Source organism: Sander vitreus, chromosome 14 (assembly GCF_031162955.1).
Source record: "Sander vitreus isolate 19-12246 chromosome 14, sanVit1, whole genome shotgun sequence".
Taxonomy (NCBI): domain Eukaryota; kingdom Metazoa; phylum Chordata; class Actinopteri; order Perciformes; family Percidae; genus Sander; species Sander vitreus.
Genome location: NC_135868.1, coordinates 7,516,778 through 7,542,047, shown reverse-complemented (window position 1 = coordinate 7,542,047; position 25,270 = coordinate 7,516,778). Strand labels below are relative to the sequence as shown.

General features: G+C 39.3%; 3 protein-coding genes across 6 annotated transcripts in view; 1 reads left to right on the top strand and 2 right to left on the bottom strand.

The window, feature by feature from the left end:
- The first annotated feature begins 1,034 nt into the window (after positions 1 to 1,034).
- On the top strand, positions 1,035 to 9,785 carry LOC144528699 (G1/S-specific cyclin-E2-like). Of its 3 annotated transcripts, none has more exons than XM_078267469.1 (12): positions 1,035 to 1,086; positions 2,430 to 2,461; positions 2,582 to 2,639; positions 2,761 to 2,811; positions 4,249 to 4,376; positions 4,628 to 4,763; positions 5,236 to 5,382; positions 5,665 to 5,760; positions 5,866 to 6,000; positions 6,343 to 6,454; positions 6,798 to 6,955; positions 8,923 to 9,785. In XM_078267469.1, the coding sequence occupies exons 2-12, from the start codon at positions 2,448 to 2,450 to the stop codon at positions 8,998 to 9,000; spliced, it is 1,113 nt and encodes a 370-aa protein (XP_078123595.1). In that variant the 5' UTR covers positions 1,035 to 1,086; positions 2,430 to 2,447; the 3' UTR covers positions 9,001 to 9,785. The 3 variants fall into 3 exon arrangements, with proteins under 3 accessions (XP_078123595.1, XP_078123596.1, XP_078123594.1); XM_078267470.1 differs by lacking the exon at positions 1,035 to 1,086 and adding an exon at positions 1,284 to 1,304; XM_078267468.1 differs by lacking the exon at positions 1,035 to 1,086 and adding an exon at positions 1,347 to 1,510.
- Positions 9,728 to 22,345, bottom strand: ints8 (integrator complex subunit 8). 2 transcript variants are annotated; one of them, XM_078267466.1, is made up of 28 exons: positions 22,260 to 22,345; positions 21,296 to 21,434; positions 20,443 to 20,617; positions 19,912 to 20,052; positions 19,733 to 19,804; positions 19,485 to 19,536; positions 19,064 to 19,243; positions 18,707 to 18,814; positions 18,432 to 18,584; positions 18,137 to 18,237; positions 17,808 to 17,949; positions 17,204 to 17,274; positions 16,791 to 16,966; positions 16,516 to 16,646; positions 16,248 to 16,358; positions 15,709 to 15,913; positions 15,207 to 15,328; positions 14,129 to 14,313; positions 13,947 to 13,980; positions 13,780 to 13,839; positions 13,424 to 13,485; positions 13,216 to 13,334; positions 13,005 to 13,108; positions 11,030 to 11,080; positions 10,696 to 10,769; positions 10,548 to 10,612; positions 10,395 to 10,438; positions 9,728 to 9,932 (listed from the first exon to the last, which is right to left on the bottom strand). In XM_078267466.1, exons 2-28 carry the CDS (start codon positions 21,426 to 21,428, stop codon positions 9,816 to 9,818), a joined length of 2,988 nt encoding a protein of 995 aa, XP_078123592.1. In that variant the 5' UTR covers positions 21,429 to 21,434; positions 22,260 to 22,345; the 3' UTR covers positions 9,728 to 9,815. The 2 variants fall into 2 exon arrangements, with proteins under 2 accessions (XP_078123592.1, XP_078123593.1); XM_078267467.1 differs by lacking the exon at positions 22,260 to 22,345.
- Positions 22,346 to 24,253: 1,908 nt separating this feature from the next.
- The window catches only part of LOC144528864 (putative C-mannosyltransferase DPY19L4), an 11,269-nt gene continuing 10,252 nt past the window's right edge, over positions 24,254 to 25,270 (bottom strand). The window contains exon 19 of the mRNA XM_078267718.1: positions 24,254 to 25,043. Within this exon, the coding sequence (XP_078123844.1) occupies positions 24,879 to 25,043 (165 nt within the window). The 3' untranslated portion in view covers positions 24,254 to 24,878. The remainder of the gene's footprint in view (positions 25,044 to 25,270) is intronic.

Sequence of the window (25,270 nt, the reverse complement as noted above, 5' to 3'; positions counted from 1 at the left end):
CTATAATCAGTGGAGCAGTGCTGAGGATGAACTAGAGTTTAAGAGTCTGATAGCTTGGGGGAAAAAGCTGCTCTGCAGTCTGGTGGTGCTGCAGCAGAAACTTCTATATCTCTTCCCAGAAGGCAGGAGGGTGAACAGGCTGTGGTACTGTCCTTTAGTATCCTTTGGGCTCTGCGTCGGCACCTCACCTCACCGACATCACTGATGCTGGGGAGATGGGTACCAATGATCTTCTGAGCAGTTTTAATCTCCCTGGGATGTGCACATCCCATGCCACACAATACAGTCAGTCATTTAAATACTGCCATCTGCTGGTAGAAAGGGGGAACAGTTTGGTCCATTGTACTGTATTCCATTCCATTGTACTTGAACTACTGTTGCTAACATATTTCTTTCGGTCCAGGTTTATATAAGCCTATTTATTGATTGATTTTTTTTCTTCTAACGTTACTCTGGTATAACGTTAGTGCTGCATATTATGACCGTTCTAAAAGCTTGGCTTTTATTTTTATAGGCTATATTTACTACTACTTCCGGGTCACTTGGCCAACCTGTCTTTATTTTAATGTAGATATTCAAACGGAGAAATGAAAAAAGAAATTTCAAAAAACCAAAATCGGACCGTTATTTGAATTTGGTTTAGTCGTTTTTCGTTTTTGGATTCAGAAACCAAAAACGGGAGAACGGCTCTTTTTTTTTTTTACCGTTTCTTTGTTTTTGGTTTGAAACGACAAACGAAAAACAGGTGGTTTCTCGTTACTTTGTTTTGTGGTTCAAACGAAAAAACTATCAAAACGTACACGGAGCGTTCAGTATTGTCTTAATAAAACCTGATATTGACTAGGATGTAACATATTTGTTAGGGCCCAAGCACCGACCACGTCGTTCCCCGAAGGCCCTATTGAAATCAATAGGATTATTATTAGGGCCCGAGCACGAACTAACTGAGGCGAGCTCTGACAGCTCTGACAGCTGCCTGCTTTGTTTACATCATGGTCCAAGAGCACGCGCTCAACTTAACTCGCTCTCCTATTGGCTGTCCGGTTCTATAGCTCCGCCCACCACCGGCTATCCGGAAATACAACTGTAAGAATGACGACGTTAATTTAAGATTTATGTAATTTTTAGACCTTTCTATAACAATTAAGCCTCAAAATACTAACAACAAACATCTGATTTTAATAAAGACCATTCAGCTTTAAAATAAATTACTGTATCTCTATTTATTTTTAAGTTTAGCTAGTTAATTTAGTTCGCGTTATGGTTATGGTTAAAGAACAAACTCGATCCATCGAAACGTTAAGGTGATTGAAAGTAAAACAAAGGGAATAAATAAAACAACGGGAACACATCGAGCTAGCTAAGGTTACTCGCCTTTTAGTTAAATGTGAACCTTTTCTAACCTCCGGTTGGGACTATTTATACACATGCGCAATATGCCGCAAATGCTAATTTGTTGGCGCGAGCGCCAACTGGAAATAAGTTTAATTTGGGCTCGGAACCAGGGAGGGTAAGCTGCAAACATTAGTGCTCCCGTAGAGTTAGCTTGTGTCTTTAGCTATGTAGTTTACTTTTACAGTTCTGAATCATTCCCTAGTAAGTCAGGTGGAGGTGTGTAATCGTATGCTCCAGTTGCAGCAGCAGTTTGTTTGTTATTTTGCTGATATGTTTGTAAACGCGGTCGATGTCGAGCTTGTAGTGTTTGTGTTTAGCACGCTAGCGTCAAAGTTAGCTAACACTAGCTAGATAAAGTGGTCTGACAGTAATGACTGTTTTAGGTACTTCTGGAGAAGGCAGAGTTTGCAGCTTCTGAGTTCTGGCACTCTGTTCCTTGTTCGGTCACCGGATGATAATGCATCTCTGAATCATAATTAAACTAACTGATCATGGCACAGAAATGATATTAGGAACCATAACGGTTTGAAAGTTTAATCCTTGGTGATCGTATGGTTTTCGGTTAACGTTAGTGTTGAATTCAAACCATTTTGGCAGTGGTATTTGGCTCAAAATGTCCTCCCTGGGCCTTGGTGTTAGAGCAGTTGTAGCATTTGGGGGGACTTTCACTGCATGTCTCTTTGTGCTGTTCACGGTCGTTTTGTCTCATGCAACTGCATGATCTTTAGGCCATAACGTTAGGCTATATCGTGATGTAGATTAAAGTTTAAGCAGCAACGTCTTGTTTCGCGGGCGGTGGCTGCAGGGTGTGGGTCATTTTACGTTACGCGCCCATTAATAATGTTGGCGCGTATGATAAAGTCCAATTCCTGAAACAATGTGTGTTTATCGGTCTTGGTTTTGAATGGAAGTATGTTTTGTGCAAGATAGCTACAGCTGGTTGTTACCGTTTCCACCTGACGGCTAAGGTTTTGGTTTTGTTGTTGACAAACACAAAATTTGCTTCTGAATTGTTTTTTGTTTGTTTTTTACAGACCGAAGTAGTTACAACCATGTCTAGACAAAGGTAATTACCTCTTTTGTTGCTATATGAATTATTACTGTATCTTGATTTGTTGTTGCTCCTTTGTCAAATATCAAGCTCCATGTTGAGTTCAGTTTTATTTTATTTTTATTTTTTTTGCAGTGGTCGCCTGCTGAAAAGATCTGAAAATGCTCCAGGGCCGAAAGGCAAAGTAACTAAGGTAACAAACCATTCATTTCATTCACATTACAGTAGAGCTTTAATCAGTGATTTTATATATAGGCAATCTATATACTAGCTAGATGGTCTGACATACAACTTATAGAAAGTTTTCTTTTCAGCAAAGCAACAGAAAAAAGATTCAGCCCCTGTCAAAGCTGCAGTGTGAGCAGGTATGTCTCTTTCTTATCTTAATTAGGTCAGATCATTAGATTCAACTTTGTCTTTGTACAGAGTTCAGGTGCTGAGAGAAATCCAGTTTAGCAACCAACCAAATGTGGAAAAAGGAGTAATGTACAGAGTATTGTTCAGTTTCTGTTACAGTACACAGAATATATATATATATATATATATATATATATATATATATATATATAATATTTTTTTTTAAAAATCCCATTGAGATCAATATCTTATTTGCAAGTGAGACCTGAGTACAAAAGGAAATATCAAACAAAAATACTGTACTAAGGGTATGAATACCCTTAGTACAGTAAATACAGTATGAACATAGTAATCAGTGCAGGTATAAGTATAGAACATATAGTGTAAGAGTGTACAAAAATACTACAGTATACTGTTATATACAGAACAAACAGCTGGGGGTATGATATGAATACGGTGTATATACTATAGATCTGATATGTACAGTCATGTGAACAAATTAGCACCCATGCTAAAGTTGACTAAAAAGAGGAATAAAAAAAAATCATCTTTAGGAAATTGATCTTAACGCCTTAATTAAAAAATGAGGAAAAATCCAACCTTTAAGGACAACAATTTTCTTTGTGAATGAATAATGTATCGTAAATAAATAAATGTTCTTCCTTAAAATACAGGGGGCATAAGTAAGTACACCCCTATGTTAAATTCCCATAGAGGCAGGCAGGTTTGTATTTTTAAAGGCCAGTTATTTCATGGATCCAGGATACTCTGCATCCTGATAAAGTTCCCTTGGCCTTTGGAATTAAAATAGCCCCACATCGTCACATACCGTTCACCATACCTAGAGATTGGCATGGGGTACTTTCCATAAAATCATCTCTCAATGCAAATCAAACCAGCTATTAGGCTAACTGAAATAAAACCATGCCTAAATTGGTGTCCTTAAAGATTGGATTTTTCCTCATTTTTTAATTAAGGCATTAAGATCAATTTCCTAAAGATGATTTTTTTGTTCCTCTTTTTAGTCAACTTTAGCATGGGTGTCCTAATTTTTTCACATGACTGTACATAGAGACAGTGGTATAAATATGAATACTCTTTAGGACAGTAGTATTATGTGAGTGTAGCCAAGTCCGTTGATGACTAAATAAACTTGTGCATTTTAAATATAATAAGGAGCAGTGTGTACCATCGGAAATTCATAGAACCAAAATAAGTCAAAGAATGTCACAAAGAGCCAAAGCCCTCTAACCCACCACCCCCAAAACCCCAACTCGTGTCATCTCATTGAGCTGTATGACCACCCCTCAGGTCAAGAGAAAGCAAAAAAAAAACATGTCCCTCATTTTCAAGTTTAAAATCAACACAACAGAAATATCCTGTCCTGTTAATAGCTCTTAGTTTACAAACCCGTATGTTGCATTAAGTTCTCATTTCCATTTCAGAACCAGCTGATAGTTGAAGGAGCTGTCAAGCCTTGTGTTCTCGAGACTTCTGAGAAGGGGGTCGACTGTGATGCAGTTCTCACATCCCCATCTTCCTTGATTCAGCCGTCACCTTTGCCTCATCTTGGGTGATTGTCAATTATTATTCAGCCATGGTTTGACCCAGAATTATCTCCTGCGGCTATCCTCTGCCAGACAGTTTAATATAGTCATCCAAAACCCAAATGTATTCAATTTACTGTAATTAAGACAAAGAAAAACACCAGAATTCTTACATTTAAAAAAAGTTGAACAATCAAATAAAGTCAAATAGTTGCTGATTCATTTCCATCTGATTGATTGACTAATTGTTGCAGCTCTATTTGTCTGCATGTTACAGATGGGGATCTCCTGAAGATGTGTGGTTGAAGATGGTCGGCAGGGAGCAGAATTACAGACACAGCAAGAGCTTCATGCAGAAACACCCGACAATACAACCCAGAATGAGATCCATTCTCCTCGACTGGTTAATTGAGGTGTGTCTCATTGGAAAAAAACATTTGTTGCATTCATACATTCATCTTTGCTTTTCAGTTTTTAACATCTTTGAGATTTCTGTGTATTGTTGATGACTTTACAAATGTGTGTGTGTGTTGGTAGCAGTAGTTTTAAAAATCCTTTTTAGGGTCACAATGTTGTAAATGCATAAATAGCAATGTATAAACTTCTAACCAAATTAGCTGTATTTCCTGTTTAACCTATATTCATCAATGAGGTTTTAGGTAATTGGCACAAGCCCTGTTTATCTTAACACTAAATCCAATTGAAACATCAGGCTGCTAAAACATTTTCTCAGCTTTTCCAGTTCAATGAAGAAAAGAAAATGGAAAACTGAGGAAAATATTACTAAAAAGCAATGTAATCACTTAGCTTTAGATCCCTCATTAATTTAAAAAAGGAAAAGGAAAAAAAAAGGTGTACCAACTATTTTGTCATTGATTTAACCAGGTGAGTGAGGCCTATAATCTTCACCGGCAGACGTTCTATTTGGCTCAGGACTACTTCGACCGGTTCATGTTAACGCAGAACAACATTGAAAAGGGCATGCTGCAGCTCATTGGGATAACTTGTCTTTTTATAGCAGCAAAGATGGAGGTAAGGAACAAAGGGATGGATCAGGTCTCATTTTTCCCAAATCATTTAAACTAAATTAAAGTGTGCAGCACTGTGAGAACCCAACTTGCACTTAAACAACACGTCTTAACATACTTCCATTTTGCCTTTTTGGTGCAAAATGCCCAGCAGCCAGTTGAGAAACCTTTTTTGTATTTGGGTGTTTAACAAGCTCATTGATCCTGAGGTATTTAATTTGCTTGATGTCAACAGTGCACACAGTCACATTTCTAATGGATATGGTGCTACATTCTTTCCTTGTAGGAAGCATCTCCTCCAAAGCTCTCACAGATGGCTTATATGACTGCAGGAACCTACTATGAAGAAGAGATCATTCAAATGGAGATCATTATTTTGAAGGTAATATTACAGTACAAGTGCAGCCATGTTTTGACTCATTCTTAATAAATAATCAATAAGAAGGCTTTGATTTTCACATAATTCTACTTGACATATGTTATACAGGCATTGCATTGGAACCTTTGTCCTGAAACAGCCGTGTCTTGGCTGAAGCTTTACTTCCAGATGGCATCGATGAACAGCGACTCTGACCTGCTGCAGCCACAGTTTCCGCAGGAGGCTTATGTAAAAATGGCACTTGTAGGTGTTTGGACTGGATTTGTCTTTTTTTAAGCTTAAATACTGGCACAAATCAAAAACCTTCTGACATAGTCACAACAAATAATATTTCACAAAGGGCTTTTCTGTCAGGGCTGTTTTACTGGATTTCATTCTGTTGTAAGACCTTACTACTATGGCATCACTGGTAACCTACTGTATGAGAGCTTTTTTTCTCATCTTTCTATATCCACTCATACCAAAGTAAACAAAAGTGTCAGTGTATATATGGTAATAGCACCTGGTTATTTATAGATAGATAGGGCATATTCATTTCAAGTCTGGTGTATGACTAAGTCTGTTTGTCTTTTTGACTTTTTTCAGCTTTTAGACCTGTGTATCCTCAACATAAACTCTCTGGACTTTGAGTATCGAGTGTTGGCTGCCTCAGTCCTGAGCCATTTCATTGGACTTAAAACAGCTGAAAAGGTTTCAGGTAAGATTTGGGATTATTACGATTATAACGTAGATACAAATGGCACAATCTGTCAAACACAGAGTATTAAGCCTGATGGGATGGAAATTGGACCAGAAAGTGCTGAGTCACTTATGTATTATGGTGTTTATATAAGTCAATCAAAAAAATCTCAAGATTTGATTCTTGAACTGTGTGTGTGTGTGTTTTATTGATTGCACAAATGCATCTGTAAAACTGATGCAACTAGATCAACATACTGGCTGAGCTGTCATGGGCTGAACTGCAGTGTCACCCACAGCAAGGTTACTCCCTACATGTAAACATGTTGGTTTTTAAAAATTTATTTATTTTTTGTGCTCAGGTCTGTCGAAAGACACCATCCAGCTGTGTGTGAACTGGATGGCCCCCTTTGTGGAGTCGGTGGGCTTGTTTGGCAGAGCGACGCTGAGGGATTTTGTCGGGATAAAGAAAGAAGACAGACACAACATCCAGACGCACACAGACTATCTGACCATGCTGGTTTGTATTTTCTTCTTCTACTTGTACTGAACAGTTAGCTGTACCATTTGGAATTAATTTATTATGGCATGATCTAGGGCTGCACGATTATGGCCAAAATGATAATCACGATTATTTTGATCAATATATTGATCACAATTTGTTGATTTTAACCAAAACACATTTCATTGTCAAATAGGCTAATTATAACTGCTTTCACATCCATATTGTGCTACATTCCTTCTTTGTTGAAGGATACTATGAAGGAGTATGCCATTTCAGCTGTTGTGCGACCGCTTTCCAAACATGTGCGTTTGCTGTTAAAAAATACAGGCAACGCAATTTTCTTTTCACGTTAACTGCGCATGTTAAAATCTGGTACCAATAGGGCACCGGTGCCTGGTATCTACCGGACGAAATGGCAACACGGATTACGGTCCCACTTAAATGTCTGCATTGCGCTCTGATGCTCCACAACAGACGTTACAGGCAACAGAAACATCGCTGCATGTCACGCTAGTTAACACTAATAACACGTTACACAGCAGGTAATGTTAGGCTACCGTTAGCTACAGTAGTAACTGGATTAAACACAGCTAAAATGCTGACAGCGGTGTAGTGTGACTGTATTTCACTGTTAGAGGATTACAACAGCGGGACGTACAACAGTCTGCCGCTAAAAGACTCAAACTAGCACTGGTCACTGCTGTAGTCTGAAAAACACAGACGGGACAAAATGTTGCGTTTACTGGTAAACCTCGTGACGACTTATGACCGACTGTTATCCGACTGCTATCTGTTACTCTGTCCTCTATGACTGTCAAAGAATTTCTAATCAGGGAAGAAGTTCCACTCTCTCGTTACTTCCGGCTTCTGAACTGGTTTCAGTTCCACCAGAGTTCCATATAGGGGGCGCTCACAGGCCAGTGCAGAATGAATGGGACTCTATGGAGCTATACCCCTCAAAATCCACTTTTTTCATTTTTTGTCTAGTAATTTGAATGTTGCATTCGAAAGGGGAGGCTAAGAAAATACACACTGCTGGGTGTTAGATTTTTTTTAAAGTGGCTTTTTTGTTCTAAAAAGCCTTTTAAAATGTCAATGATGTCATACACATATACGGCCAGAGATACTGCTTTACGGCAAGCTCTGAGTCGCTTCCTTTGTTCTCTCGAGGCATCGCCAACACAGCTGACAGGTTAGACTCTCCCTGTTAATACACGTGCTAGAAAGAGGTCTGCTAATGTTTTAAAGACCACGCCGAAATATTCACTCTGACATTCTGGTTCTGCTTTGGATGCCGTCAAGCGGGATGTCCGATCGTAATCAGTCCTTCACTGACCAATCAGCATTCATTAGCAGAATGCTAGCGTGTTATGGGCAACAACGACTCAACCTGTAAGAAATCGAAAGGACACAAGTACTCGTTCATTCAACTTTTGACCTATAATCCATGTTGAACTTGCAGAAACTACAATCAAATCTGAGATTTCTCAACGACAATCAGGCGAAAGAGACACATTTAGCTGTCTAGCTCCATAGAGTCCCATTCATTTAGCACTGGACCGCGATCACCCCCAGTGGAACTCTGGTGGAACTGCAACCAAATTCGGTACAATGGGGCTGAATAGGGAGTGGAACGGCTTTCCGTAGCCGGACTTTGCTGTCAACATCTAAACTAAACTGCGTGGTGCAGGGAACAACTCTGATTGGCTCATTGAGGCATTGAGAGAGTGGTTTACGGAGCGTGAAAAAAAAAAAAAAAACTTTGATACAGAGCGATCTATGAACGGAATAAAGCATTTTAAATATCGCTCGATCACGTGAATTTGATCGTGGGAAGCCAAAATCGTGATGGTGATTTAAAATTCGATTAATTGTGCAGCCCTAGCATGATCTAAATAAGAACCGCCATAATAAATACTTATTCAATATTTGTTGACGCTGCCATTTCATTGGTTCCTGACTTTCAACATGTCTTATTTTAGGAGGACGTCAATCAAAAGGAGGTGAACAGACAGTTCCTCACTCCTCCCAACAGCACAGAGAAAACCTGCACACGCTGAACCACAAGAGGAAGACTCTGAGGTGAATGTGAACAAAGACACCGGGTTAAGGTCCCAGTTAAGACTCGAGTCTTGTTTACTGGAATGGGCGCCTAACCAATGGGGGGGGACTACTGTTGACTGGAATACGGAGTTTGTACAGTATGGGATTTTATGTCATGCCTGCTGATGTGAAATTGTCACTGAATGCAATATCCAGGATAATATTTTAAAGACTTAAATCTTGGCCAAAGCTTTTTTGCATGATTTTTAGCGGTTTCTAGCAACTAGGTGCTTTTTAATTGAGAAAAGAAATGTTTTTAAAAGTGTCAGGTGTCATTTCTTGAAAATGATGTTCTATTACTGAAAGTAATGTGCAATTGTTTACTTCTGTAGCATATTAAATATGGTCAGTCAACAGAATCTGAATACTGCTTCAGGGTCAGTTGAAGTGTTAACTGTTTTTTTAAATGCATGTTGAAAACTGAGTTTACTGCCGCTACTTCACTGGTCAGCTAATCTGTAAACGGTAACTTGGAAACACTGTTCAGTACAAGTATGTACCTTTTCATAAAAGCCATGCGTCAAAGCGGTGGCTGAATAAAGGGCATACTCTTCAGTGTTTCTCAGCGATCTGTGCCATGTTGTTGTAAACCAGCCATTGTTTGTGTAACTCAGGACTATGGATAGTCAATGATTTATTTTTTTAAATAATCCATTTCAAATGATTGCAAGTGTACAAATGAGCAACTATTTATTTTAGAAGTTTATTTTTTACCACAAAATAAAATATACATTCCCTCCCACCTAAAGTCTAACAGTGGTTCACATGTTTTCTAGAAATACAGTTTGGCCATCGCCTGCAGGAATCTCTTCTTCCTCTTCTGTGCAGCTAGCTGCAGCACTTCTTCCGGGTTACTGGTGTTCAACTCCGTCTGTCCGATCGCTTTTATCTGAGAAACGACAAGAGTTTTAAACTACTGCAGTCTCTTATTAAGCGTAGACTTAGGTTATAATTTGAAAATATTTTTTAGTAGTGTTTTTTAAAAAAAAATCCCTTTCAACAATTTTAAAAAGACTACAAAGCCGTTTCTAACATGTTGGAATAGTTATAAAACCGCTGTTGTCTAAAACTAATGTTTCAACCACATTTAGCCCTTTTTAAGGTCACCAAAGTAATTCTCGCTGGGCTACTATCATGTCACCGATGAGTGAACCTTTGTGGAGGAATTTCAGAAACTAAGGATTGAATGTTTCTAGAAGAGCTGAGAACATTGTAAAAAAAGCATTTTTCAGATTTTTTTTTAAACACTTTGGTTATCAAAACGATAGGGACAAAAGAGAGATCTATCTCCTTTTTAATTTTAGAGGTAGAATAGCAGTTTATTTTATCTTGGTGTAAGAACAGGTTTTACCGCTATTTGTCTCTTCTCAGTCTCGCCCCGTTTGTGGTGAATATCTGAAAGTACGGTCAAGGAAGAACAAAATGTTTTTGCAAATGTAGAACTGTATGATATAAGCTAGTTCTCTCAAGGTCTGTATTTGCCCTAAAAATAAATAAAGGATACGTGTGAGGTATTCCAGGATGGTGACGTCCCAGATGTAGTCATAGAATGAGTCCATGGCATCGTGACTGGTGATAAAAGAAGTTAAGAGATGTTCAGAATAGTGCGGTTGGTCTGGCTGTTGGCTGTGTCAGGTCATGTCGTACCGTACCTGTTCTGTTCTTGAAGAGCTTTAAATGCCGTCATGTAGTCCACCTCTCGAAGAAACTGACAGAGAACAGCAACCTAATGAGGATGAGAGAGAAACTAGTTGAACACAGAAAAATAGTGAATTTGCTGATTCTGTTAAAAATGTACTGCAGCATGTCAAAACAAATATTTAACATTACACTTAAAGTGTAATAAAACCTGAGAGGTATTTATCTTTATCTACTTTCACATTTTTAGAAACATTTTCAACATCAGGACATTGAGACAGCATTGTGATTAGCACTTGCAATTAAAAAAGAAAAGAAAGAAAAGGGCAACTGCATTGACCCTCTGACCTGAGTGTGGCAGTTCATCATTGAACAGCACTTGATCATCCTCTTCAGGACCTGCAAACACCAGTCAGTGTTATTAGTCTATATCCATGACGTTCCACTTCCAGGATTGTTCTCGTTCTGCCGGAAATTCTGCCAGATGTCCCTCTTTTCAGCCGTATGTCCGTCACCTTCCGCTTTCTTTGTGTTGTAATTTTAAACTCCGGTGGATTTTTGAGGACTATGGTTAACTGCTCCTCAGATCTCTGCAGGGTAAATCCAGACAGCTAGCTAGACTATCTGTCCAATTGGAGTCTTCTGTTGCACGACTAAAACAACTTTTGAACGTACACGTTCCACCAAAACAAGTTCCTTCTCGAGGCTATTTTGCAGCGGCACCGGGGCTCCGCTCAGCGCTTAGCACCACCCAAAATGATTGTGATTGGTTTAAAGTGCTCATATTATGCTTTTTGGCTTTTCCCCTTTACTGTGTTATATATCTTTTTTGTGCATGTTATAGGTTTACAAAGTGAAAAAGCCCAAAGTCCACCCAAAGGGAGTTACCATCACCAACAGAAAACACTGTTCACAAACTGCTCCAAACAGCTCTACTGTAGTCCAGCCTTTACTTCTGTGACAAACGTGCGTCACTTTGTAACACACGTAATGCTCGCCTAGCTGCTAGCATGGCACGCCCTCATACTCTGCTTCTGACTGGTTAGTAGTCCTTACCTAGGTACTGCACATGTGCGACTCCCAACAAAGATGGTACAGAAGTGAGATGTCTCACTCTGTAGCTAAAACAGAGAGCTCAACACACAGGGTGAAAAGAGGAGCTGCAGCAATGTGCAGTACAACACAAATATGGTGTTTTTTGAAAAGTAAACCACATAAACTTATTCTGGTACAACCTCTAAATACAATTATGAACCTGGAAATGAACATAATATGAGTACTTTAAAGAAATGGCAATAAACCAGGGTTGCTGTGTGGACTAGCCAGACCCTCCTCCGCAGCACTGTGGAGGAAGGTCTGGCAATGCGTTACATACATACATTATTGTAATTTGTTATAGAATATTTAGTATGTTATTATTCAACTGTAGAAAGTCATTTTAAATTTATCTGGATTTGATTAAAGAGAAAATATATAATCGTCAGTAAGACAAAATGTAAAACAAATAGGTGCTGTCAGTTAAACGTGTTATTAACGGCATTAACGCAAACCCATTTTAATGCCGTCAATTTTTTTATCGCGAGATTAACATTCTTTTTGGCCTAGCAAACTTTGTAGTTTTTTTTCACATGCTGTTGCAACACCTAGTAACGTTAGAAAAACTACAACACCACACCGGATCTAGCTAGACCGTAAACAAAACAACAGGCACGCCGCACACATTTGTTTGGGCTTGCGAGCCGGCCAAAGAGTAGTAGGCTAACGTTACATTTTGAGTGGACGGCAAGCGCGAGACGCCGAAATGGATGACAATAAGATTCTGAATGGAAAGTTTATTTTTTAAAAGTTGCCAAGTGATCTGTGTGTTTTGTTGTTGTGAACTGAGCTATCATTGCAGCACGGCCAGTCTGAAATACCACTTGATGGCCAAGCACACAGCTGATGTGAATTCTCCGCCCCCTCCTCAAAACCGTTACATTGTGTGAGAGATTATTTGCTCTAAGTGAGAATGTTAGTGTGAAATTGAACACTACAGTATGCCAATGTTGTTTTCAATAAAAAAAACATTTGCACAAAGCAAGCCGATCCACTTTTCCACGTTGATAAGAGCATTAAAATGAGGAAAAAAAAAAAAGGGACAAGGGACATTTAGAATAGATAAAAAATGTGCGATTAATTGTGATTATTTGCGAGTTAACTATGACAATGCGATTAATCGGGATTCAATATTTGAATCGTTTGACAGCACTAAACATTTTTTTTTATATTTCTTGACTTTGTAGTCATTTAGTTTGTAGTTTTGTGAGTAACCTGTGTGATCTACCTGGTCGGAGTAGACGTCAGGGGGAACAGCTTTGGTGAAGAAGTCCGAGCACACAGCTCCGGCCTGGAGGTAAAGGTTCAGTGCAGCTGAGTATTGATTGGTCACTGCAAACCGTGAGACAAACAAGAAGGCTTCAGTCACTGTGATGTGGGTAACACGGTTTATACTTTCCCTGAATTGTTGTCGCCAACTTAGCAGTTTAGTTTCTCACCAAAGTAGATATCTGCCTGTGTGATGAGCCACGACTGGTTATTAGGATTCAGGGTGAGGGCATAGGACACCAGCTCTTTGACCGTCACAGCCACAGCTTCCACGTCTACTGCCTGTATGCTGGTCGACACACACAAACATCATTGTCACATTTAGTGGCTTGGTTTGAGACATCTTTAACATTTAATTAAGCAACAAAAAGTTCTTACTTTGGAAGAGTAGATGGCCAGATGGTGAGGTGTTCTGCTGTCACTTCATTTACAATATCATCCTAAAGAGAGAGAAAACAGATGGTTACCCATGACAGATTCAGATAGCTGACTGTGATAAGCACGGCAGAGAACAACTTAAAGTGTCCAGACTAAAACTGCAACAAAACCTATCACACTATGGTTTTTGTACACTCACTGCAACATTAAAGCCATTTTTTTCATGTTAGCCAGCTGTTTATTTCCCCTTGTTTTACTATGAGATAAACCTACTACCACACAACCTATGTGAGACTCTACAGTGTGCTTTCAGTGTGGAAAACTCAACAATCTAACAGCTCAAATTAGACACATACCCGCACTATGCTGTGGAGCCTCACAAACAGTGAGATAAGAGTTGTCAGCACCAGCGGCTCCTGTGAGACATAAGATGAAACGCGTTACCTTTGCATTAATAGCACCTCAATTAATGTAAATTTAATATATTCACAGAGGGTTGAACTTTAGTTTATGGAATACTTACTCGAATTTTCTTGATGAAAGTGATGAATTTGCTCCTAAATGGGTTAGACAATGAAAATACACCAGAATGAGCATGAGTCTTCCACCTGTGTGTGCGTATATACAGCGTATAATTGTGCCGTGATGCTCTTGCTCTGCATTATTCTAAAATCTTAGGTGGTAGTAGGCATGTTTGCAGCGTACCGGTGCAGGATGCCCATGGAGGACTCTCTCTGTTTGATGAGGCCCACTCTGCCGTCGTGGTTCCTCTTGTGCTGGATGGACACGCTGCAGATCTGAACCACCACATCCCACAGCTCCTTGGCTGTGCGCCGACACTCTTTAGGACCTGGGAGCTCTTTGCACGTTGAAGCCAGGAGCTGACCCAGCTATCAGAAGGAAACCGAGGGGACGACTTTAACACCCGAAAACCACAGCAGTCCTGGCCGTTCAAACCATCCAAGAGCCAGTGAAGGGTTCATCATTACAAACGTCTTTGTTTACAAAAAATATTTCTAATTGAATTCTGTAAATGTGTATAAAACAATACACAATACTTCAAGAATTATAGAATATTTCTGTTGCAGTGGTACCGGCATTGAATAACACTTTGAGCTTGTAAATGATTTTTTTGGGGCACTTTGGGGCAGCAAAAGAAGTTGTATGCACAACATTGACATGGTATCACCTTATATAAAGTTGTTGTGCATTTAGCACACATGGAGCAAAATTATTATCAATATGGAGCCTTGTTTATGTCCATCTGACAAATGTAAGGTCACAAACACATGGAATTGTTTCCATTGTTAATGTAGAAATATTGATTGGTACATCTTTAAATGAAGTGGTGCAACAAGCAGACATAGGATGTCATCATCCTACAATGGCAAATGTGTTTTTTTGTACTGAAAGCCACTTAAAGAGAAATTAAGGGAGTTTTGAAGATTTTAACTGTAGTTAGTATACCTGCCCACATGTGTCAATTAATGGTAGTTTAGATATTATGTTGGCTATTATTGCATCTGAACAATCAACTTCATTGAAAATCTTAAGATAAAGAAGGAATTCAGGGAGCTCAACCCCTGTACCATTACAGAGCATACCAAGTTTTCAGGGTAGCCAAAAGCAATAAAATAGACATCTTTAACTAGTTTATTACCTACATAAAATGTCATGGTCTTCTTGGAACAGTGTACTGTAAGAGACAGTGATAACATCTATGTACAGTAACTGCTAAAATGAGGCAGAAATGAGCTTGAGTGTTGAACAACAGCCTTTTTACCTTGATGTATGGGTTGTTCATGACCAGAGATGGTGGCACCTGCAGAGTCAGGTAATCGTTCTCCCTCCAGTTCAACATGAAAGCGACACACTCCTTTCCTACCACCTGACGCAGAGGCAGATCTAAAGACAAAGACCCATCATTTAGTGCATCTGTAAAGTGTATGCTGATGTTGTATTACAGTGTTTTAGGTTGGCGAGAGAAGCGTTACAATTTTAGAAACAGCTTTTGTACAGTCTATCATACAAACAATATTATGGATAGAGCAGGTGTGGTGTTCTTTTTTTGTTGTCTAAAATGTCCAAACTTTATAAAGGATCCCTTATTCCCCTGCAGTATTAGTCTATAGTGAGCAAGTTGTGATGCTATTCACATAGATAGGGTACAATCTTAATATTGGAGTGCATCCAGAATGTCTTACATATTTATTTTGCCAGACAACTTAAAACAAATTACAGACTTAAGCCCAGGTAACAACTCCCCAGTGTTTCCATCCACTCACCATGAATCCTCATCTCCAGGTATCCTCTGACCCTGCTGACCAGGTCGGAGGGCGGCCGCTCCTTGCTGCCCTCGGCCGCCATCGTCTCGTGTGCACGGACCTCCAGCAGCAGCATCTCGTTCAGCATCACCTGCCTCAGCTTCGGGGAGAACTCGGTAACAAGCTCCAGGCAGGCTGAGAAAAGCTGCCGTGCATGGGCAAAGTCCTGAGACGACAGGAAAACATGATCCAAATATTTAACATCTCTACTTTTAACAGATTCTTACTGGTTGGAACTGTTATTGTCATAAATTGGATGTACCACTTGTTGATGTCCTTAGTAAGGGTTTTAAATAATTGTGGCTAACCATTTGGTATTCTTTACTGTTAATAAAGTCGAACATGCTTATTTCACGTATTGAATCCTGTCGAATAAAGTAGTCAGCCCACTGTTCCTCAAGACAGAGCTCAAATATTCTTCACCGATCGCTGCTTAATTAGGCCAGTAAAGTTTTTTTACAAGTAAGTTACATTTCTGAGCATTGATCCTGTGAGCAGACCTTTATTGATATGCAGTGGAGTCCTTTGGCCATGAGGATATAAACCAGGTCCTTGGTCAGGTTGTCTTTAATGCCGAGGATCACGTTTATGTAGTCTGGAGGAACTTCCCACTGAAAACACAAAGAGAAAGTGCCATTTCCATTACTTCAGTGTGTATTTCATCATATCTGAAAAATGAATATTACATTTTCCACAATAAGTAAAGTTAATCTTACATTTTGGCAATTCATGAATCATGGTGTTTGCTACTCTTAATTGACCTCTGACCTTACTGTTGACCCTCCAGAAGGGCCGTTCGGCCATGCCGTGGAGTTCCACGAGGATCTGTCTGATCCTGCGTGGCTCCAGTAAAAGGATGAGCTGCTGCTCCAGCTGCCCAATGTTCACACTCGCTGATGCTGAAATGCATGAAGTCACAAACTTTAAGAGACCGAAACATACCACTGAGAGCTTCCCTGTCAATAACCAGCAGTTTGATGGACAACAAATGGATACATTGGATGTCACTGAACAGTATAGGCAAGAAAATCTCAGTGTTGTACCTGGAATGTCATAGAAGGAAGGCAGAGGCTTGGCACTGAGGTTGATCGTGGTCGATCTCTTCCTCAGCTGCTCTACCAGGACCTTCCTCTCCTCCTCCTTCAACAGCTCCATGAAGAGCTTATGAGACGACACCACAAAAAGCAGAGACAGCTCTTCCAAGGTTTCACACAGAGTCCTGCAAGATAAGAACGGTCTCATTTAAAAGATGATTAAATGATTAGAGTAACAGTTTTATGTCAAACCAGTGCCGTTTAAGAGCCCATGCAGAATGTGAAGAAGATACTGCACAGTGATCTGCATTGTACCCAGCTGTATGTTCTGCTATTTCTTTGGACTAAATACATGTTTTATTGTCACTTTAGCTAGTACATCAGTGCATAATAAATGTGACTCAGCATCTGCTCTTACTCACTTCATGAAAGTACCCATGTTTCTTCTTGATGTCTCAGATTGACGGCCCTTTTCCAGCGAAAGCGTGCATACCTGCAGGACAAAGAATATTGGATTCAAATGAGCAGCAGCTTTCAATTTTACCATCATGAGAACAATTCAGTCAGTCCCAGATACACGTTGAACTCCACCAACCTCAGCACAGCTCATACCCCTCGAGAAAATAATTTCCTGAAAATCATGGGTTAGTTTTTATTATGGAAATACAATTTCTAACTTCAATAGATAAAGTTCAATAACAATCCTGACACCTGTACATTTTCATACAACTCCCACAAACCCCTTTCCTTAATCGGAAGGCTCAATGCTTCATTGCCACCCGTTGGGATATTGGATTGTACAACATATGCACATTATTTAAGGTAATTTGAGCTTTATCCAACAGTTGGTATCAGAGAATAAAGAAACGGTGGATGCATTAGTTACAAGTCCGATTTAAATCTGAGACATACTTTGAGTTTTCCGAGGTTTGTACATTTAAGCCCTAGGATGTCCACAGTATTCGTTACTCCTGCAAAAATCTTCAATGACACAATTATTTGGGACTTAAGAAGGTAAGAAATTACCTCTAAAATGAAGTCCACCATCTTTTTACTGGGTTTGAGGAGGAGCTGCTGGAAACGCACACTGAGGACTTCGCCTTCCAAAGCATCTCGGACGGCGTTGCAAACACACAGCTTGTAGCAAACCTCATCTAAGGTCGATTCCCTGCAGAGTGTTTAGAAATAAGTTGTAGGCTAGATTGTTTGTAGATATGCAGAATGACTGTCTGCACTATAAAGTAAATAAATACAATGGAAGCAGTACCTTGTTTAAATATATATTATAGATCTGTAGGCTTTGTCACACTGCAAACTGTTGTTTGAATTACTTTTGGATTGAATTGTGGTCTCACCCTTGTTGCACTTTGTACAGGAACTCCCTGAGAACAGACCGTCTGAAGTTGTTTGGCAAACTGCGGCTCACGTTGTCTTTGATAAAGGCTTCGATGACAGCCTGTTAGAGAGAGGAATACAGAATATAAAGTACTACGCATGATTTACAGTGCTGAATACCTTCATTCAGTTATACATCTCTTTTGGAATGTCTCATTATCTTCATTATATTAGCCTCACTATAGGTAGTTCCAGGTGTATTTTTTTACTAAAACAAATATTTGGCTTTAAAGTTACTGCAGCGTCTGCTCTGACCTGGTAGTTGCGTGCCCTGATCAGGCTGTTGATCTGGTTGTAGGGTGTGTTCTGGGAGTCTGACGGGTCACAGTCTTCAGTCAAAGCTTTGCAGGCATTCCAGTAGCCAGCCAGGCGTTTCTCATCCAGGTGAACATGAACAGTTGAGTCCAGCTAAAAAATAAACATAAGAAATGACTGAGATCCACAAATTCTGCTGGTGGCAAACTGCAGTGATTACAGCACTAAAAGAAGACAAATCTGGACATGGTAAAGTAATAAACAAGTAAATCTACCTTTGTTAACAGTTCCTTTGTTTGTCTGAAGTGATCCCGGGCGTTCTCATAGGCTGTTTGGTCTGTGCAGCCTTGCTGGAAGAAAATACCTCCCAAGTCATAATGCACCTGAAACACCAAATACAAAACATTAGGCCAATTTCAGATTCAACACACTAGAAATGTAATTACGTTTTGACTGAAATTACACTTTGGAAATTTGTTTCCCTATTTTTTTGTTTGTTTTACAAATCCTATTTGTTCTGCTGTACGCACTTTCCAGTTGCTCCCTGAACTAATCGATAGTTGATATAATTGTATGTATTTGGATGAATTGTACTCGGAGTGATCTGAGACAACGCTGTGCTGTCCACTAACCTGACAGTGCAGCTCATCGGCACTGATGCGAAGCCCTGCGGTCGAGGACTCTGTCTCTCCGTTGGCAGCAGCATCAGCAGCCAGCAGATCCAGAGTCCTCAGGGTGTGAACGTAGAAGTCTTTCTTCAGCTGCAGAGCACCTTCCAGGACGCTGATGGAGTCCGTTGCCTGCTCTTTCAGCTGAGGGCATAATAAAAGTACATTGCATTTAACCTACTAGACAAGTTCTTAAATAGTGGACAGGGACAAAACAGGGATTACTGGAAAAGGCGATATAACGATATGTTGTTCATCCAAACCTTTACAAAATCAAAATTATCAGGCATACCGAAATGTGAATAACATGTTTATTTATATCAGCAATAGTCCGAAGAAGTATATATCATGACAATAATCTGAAAGATGTCCACTGAGTACTCACCACAGTAAGGATGTTGTCAGTCATCTCTTTCTCCTGCTGCACAATACTTAACCTACGAGAGGCCACAAGACAACTCACTCACTATCGTCTTGACGCCATTCAAACTGAGCACTTAAAAGCTATATTCTTATTTTTTAAACTGGACCTGGATGTTTCTGATAGGCATGGGAAGTTTATTTGTTCTGTAAACAATTTTAGCTGATCCCAAATCAGAGGGTGGTAACAGGAAAGGAAGGAACAGCATTTACATGTTCATCTGGTGAGGTCCTGGTTTGGTCTGTTTCTCTGGAAAGCTGCTCAGCACGATGGTTCTGATGGCCCTTTGAAAGACAAGAGATTATTTGTGATTAATGAAATCATTTGAATGGCCGACCACAGTGGACGAGCCAGGCTCTCTTACTACTTCAGTTTGTGGATCTTCACTCACCAGCGGTTGTATATGATGACAGCCATGGCTGTGGTCGGAGGCAGAGTGGACAGGTCCAGGTCCACGTGTTTCACCCCTGGTGGCACTTTGCTCACACACAGCAGTTCATTCAGTAACATATTTAATACTGGAATGGTCAAACTGGCAGGGAAGAAGAATAAATAATTACATGATGCAAAAATCTGTATGATTTGACGCAACAATTATCAGAGACATGATGAGACATTTGTAAATTATAATTATGTCTTTCGGTTAAGGTAATTAGGCAGTTACCCTACCGAAATGTTGGAATATCACAACACAGAAAGCCAAAGGCATTATTGGGTGAAAACCTGCAACCTCAAATTTCAGACATTTAGCTAAACTGAAGGATTGCATTGTCCTCTACAAAATGACACATTTCTGCAACCCAGAATCCCTTTTATACCCTCCAAACTGACTTAGTGGACAGGGTTTAAAAAAAAATAAAAAATATGAAAAGTTACACTGACTTCCCCCACGTTATAAGTTTAAAGCGCCTTACACACTTACCCTTTTTCAAGAGCATCCAGATCCCACTTCATGTGGGCAGCTACTTTTAGTGCCAGCAGCTTCAGGGTGCGGTTCCTGCGGTTGTCTGCTGGAGGCTGCACTTGATTCTGCTCATTCACGGAGGGCTTGGATGCCTGCTCCAGGAACTGGATGATCAGCTGCACCGGCGTCGGGTCTGTACGCACGCATGCAATTAAAAAGGTCATTTATTTTTTATGGTGGACCCACTTTTCATTAACTTGCCTCATAAGCATCCATCAAAAATATATAGCCTACCATTATGATTTTGACAGCCAACAATATTTTTTATATAAAACTTTCTAGATGCACAACACATACCACAGTATGGTTGTTCATGTTTGGCCCTGAAAAAAATGTACCGTGAAACAAAATGAACATTGGTTTTGGAGTGCAATTTCCTTTAATGGACAATTATAATGCAAAACACAAGGATACTTGTTACTTCCATGAACTTGACACGAAAGCAGAGTGAAATAATTTATACATTTTATCTTATAAATGTACTTTAAGAATCATAAGGAAAGGAGATGGGATACAACAACAACATGTTAATGCAATAACCAAAGACAAGGCATGACATATAGATATATTAATTTAAAATAAATTGCAGTGTCACGAGTGCATACATTTTAAACTCACTGAGATAAAAAGGAATAAGTTATATCACAGTTGATACCGGCCAGATGTTTATTTAAGGAGAATATGTATTAACTGAGCTATCCTTGACATTTTGTTCACTCTAATTATTAAATTGGTTTATTATATAAAGAAACAATTACAAATCTACCACAAGCCAGATTATAATAGACATAATAAGCAACGCTGAGCTGACCTGGGTATGACTTCTGCAGGTGGTTCTCCAGCAGGCTGCCATCCAGGAGGAACTCAAACCAGGAGGTCTGAAGAGGCGTGCTAGGCCGGCTGCTGGTCACAGCAGCCACCCGGTCCGCCGTCTCCACACTCATCCTCCCCTGGTGAACAGTGACAAAGATTTGAAAATGTGTTTATCTTTTAAGGCATCATCGTGATCTACAGTGGTATGATACATTGTGTGAAATTAAGTGTCCTGGAACAACATGAATGCATATCATATTAACACACAAGATCTGCTTACTCATCAGGGGGAGTACTGTTAAGCCTCTAAAATCTGCTGTATTAATTGTCAAATGTAATTTCGTCTGAGGCTCTAGAGGAGCTTTGTCAACATAAATATTTCTCAGACTTTACAAAACCTGCGCTTTTCTCCTACTATGTTTATTGTGACACTTATGCATGTAAATACCAAGGGAAATGAAAATCTACTTGGCGATAAACCTGATTCTGATTATTTTCTGTAACTTTACATATTTTTTTGTATTATTATGTGTATTAAAAGTGGTTACAGAAGCACATTAAGTAAACAAGCACATTTACGATATTCTACGTACTTATTATACATCCATAGCTACGTAGCTATGAACGTCACTTGTGTTATATGAAAGCAAAGTTTGTAAAAAAGATAGATGATCAATGATAGTTTACAGTTTACAGTATACATTTTCTGTAGTGGCCAGCGGAGGTTTAATCGGATTAACGTGTAGTCCCGAGAGGGCGGGGTTTTTGAAATTTGTCCACAAAGAGCGTTGGGACATTACTGAACCAAGGCGACTCGAAGCTGCCAGTGTATTAAAATCAAGCGCACCCCTTTTCACCTATTCTCTGTTGTGTGCGGAGCTAACGTTGTTTTGAGCTAATATTCTAGCTAACTAGCAAAACTCTACAGTCCGGGCCGGACACCGATATACTGGTTATCTTACCTTAAAAGGACAAATGAACAAAGAGAAAATATATGCTAAATATACACAAAAAATCTCAAAATTAAAAGCTGGAACAGCTACACGAACTGCTTCATTCTCACATAATTCATTCTGCGCTTCGACATCTCGCCGGTGTATTTCCGGTTCCGCTTCGTCGCCATGGCCAGGGACACACTGCGCAATGTTTGCGCATATTTATCGTATGGAGACGACTGAGCCTGAGAAAAACCCGTTTGTTTAGTATGTGCGTGTTAGCTAACACTTAAGGTACTTTATTTTGGAAGCCAACATTATTATTTTTAATCCACTTTATTTATCAGCTTTAGTCACTTTGCATATTCAGATTATTAATACAAAATATAAATTAATACATTATGATATATTATTTCAGGTTAAAATACCCAGCAGTATACAGAGTAATTAAAATGAGCCCAAAGTATTACCAGCTGCAACATTTAAATTATAAACACATTAATGCATCACAAATTATAATCCAGTAATATCATATAGTATATGCTTCTGAAATGGGCCATTCTGCATAATAATACTTTTACTTTTAAGTATATTCTGGTGCGGACATTTTTGTACTTTTACTCAAGTAAGAGTTTGAATGCATAACTTTTACTTGTAACAGAGTGCTTGTACATGGTAGTATTGCTACTTTTACATAAATAAAATGCCTGAGCACTCTTAAGTCACTTAAAAGTATATTTTACACTTGTGCACACATGATTAAAAAAATCATCATTAAGGACTCCTTAGTAAATTGAAAAAGGAAAGTGGATATTAAAATAGGGATACTGAAATGGCTATTTTAATATGGGCACTTAAAAATAAAAATGCTCCAAATTAAAGCATAACTGGAAGTTTAAAGGCCCTGCCATTCCACACAGGTGTTTTCACTTAGTCTGACTAATGGCCTTTTTTCATGACAGACATTTTGACTTGTCATAGTAGGAAAAGCACAGCTGAAATTGATAACCTTAACGATGGCTCAATTCCATCAAGTGTCCCAGTAAGCTATTTCAGTGAGTCAGCATGCACAATACCAGGGCCTCTCCTAAGTGGAACGCAGCCATCATTAATGGGTTTGAATACACCTGTGCTTTTCCTACTACTACAACATGTCTGCCGTGAAAAAGGTCTATTACACCTCTGCTCAGATTGAGGTTAGGTGGAGCTGGTAGGAATAACAAGAGGTTACCATATAGTACTTAATGATAGAGGTTTGGTATTTCCCACCCCAAAAGTCCCAGAACGACATTTGTTTTTTAAACATCTCTGCATGTGAGTGTGCAGGGCCTTTACAGTTAAGATGGCAGAGGAAAATGGATCCTAAGCTCATGACCAAAACGCTAAAAATAAGCCCCAAAAATAAAAATTCAAGTGGATCTTTGTATTGGAATTTGGAAAAATCCCCCCCAAAAAAAGGGAAAATGAACTCGTATTTATAAAGTTGTCTTTTTCTCTCACTTACTAACTCCAATTTGCATTTAAAACAAAATATCTGACCTTAAAATGACATTTAAAGCATAAGAATAACATTTCTCGACAAAAAAAATGGCAAAATAATTTAGAGATAGGCATGGTATTTATCAACTCACACACACATTTTTTCCAATTTTTTCATAATTCAATACAACCTAATATTCACTACATGGCCTTTTGCAGAGGGACAGTTATTGGTGAGACTTTCATGACAGCACCAGAAGGAAATTACCACCAAATACTTACAGGTAAGAACAAGCGAAGGGGAAACGGTCAGTCTCAGACAAACTAAAGCTGTGATCGATAAAGAGATGTCAGTCGGTTCCTACATCTCACAATAAGGCATCCAGATGAAGAGATTGATGACAAAGCCATAGAAATGAGTAGCATCAGAACCAGCCTCCACTACCCTTTAAGGCTAAAAGAAAGATCCCGGATGTTGTTTCTATTGTCCTGGGTTGTTCAATCAATATTTGGACATAAAACAGAGTGGCTTCATTTAAAAAAAACAACATGCGACACATTAAAACCAAACAGTCTCTCCACAAATATTCATTTTTTCACATCTGATTATTATTAGTCATTGATCTTCCAATGTCTCAGTTGTGCTCCTGAGCTTCAAATATATTTACTAGCTGATGATACTACATTAATGAACTCTTAACTGAGGTGGGTGTTTTCTTTAACAGCAGATTTCTCCTCACCCTTTTTTTTAAACTTACTTTCCTTTTGCAGAGCCTAAATACATGTCAGCAACAACAGCTGCTCTTGGCTTCTGTACAAAGTAAACACACAGACCACACCCTCAAACTCTCCCTTCATTAAATACGTCACAGTAACACATGGCTTATAAAACAACATACAGTGGTTATTATGGCATATTTCAACAGGACCATTTTATGTTAATTTTAATCAAACAATGTGTAGGCCAAAATCACTATGTGCTCAGTTGATACCAATTCACCATCTACACCAGGATGTGGAAGGTACCAGTGATTAGACCTTTTTTCTCAGCACACAGTGCAACAACATATTTGCAGTCGTCTGTGTTGCATTGTGGATATGATGTGAAACACTGGAGAAGGCCAGACACAGGCTCAGTGAAGTCTGACAGGGAGGCGGGAGCTGCTGTCAGTACTGAAAGGAGATGACAGTGTTCACTTTGTACACGTGGTACGAGCGGTTCCAGAAAACTCGAGTGAAGTAGTTTGTGTAGGGCGAGTAGTTCATCTTTATCTCATGGCAGAATCTTCCGTGCTTCGAGAACGAGTAAATCTCTCCTTTGTCATGAATGACCTGGATAAGACAAGAGGATATGGAACGTGGAATGAGAATAACAATTGTTCAACACTTTTCTCAATAACACAATACTTTCCATGATTAAGGGCCGCTTTTGTAAAGCACTTTCAGAAAACACCGCCTTCATTCACAATAAGTCCCTCATTGTACTTACCTATATGTAACACTAATTCACTTTCTTGCTGAGAGTTAGATGAGAAGATCAATACCACTCTCAGGTCTAA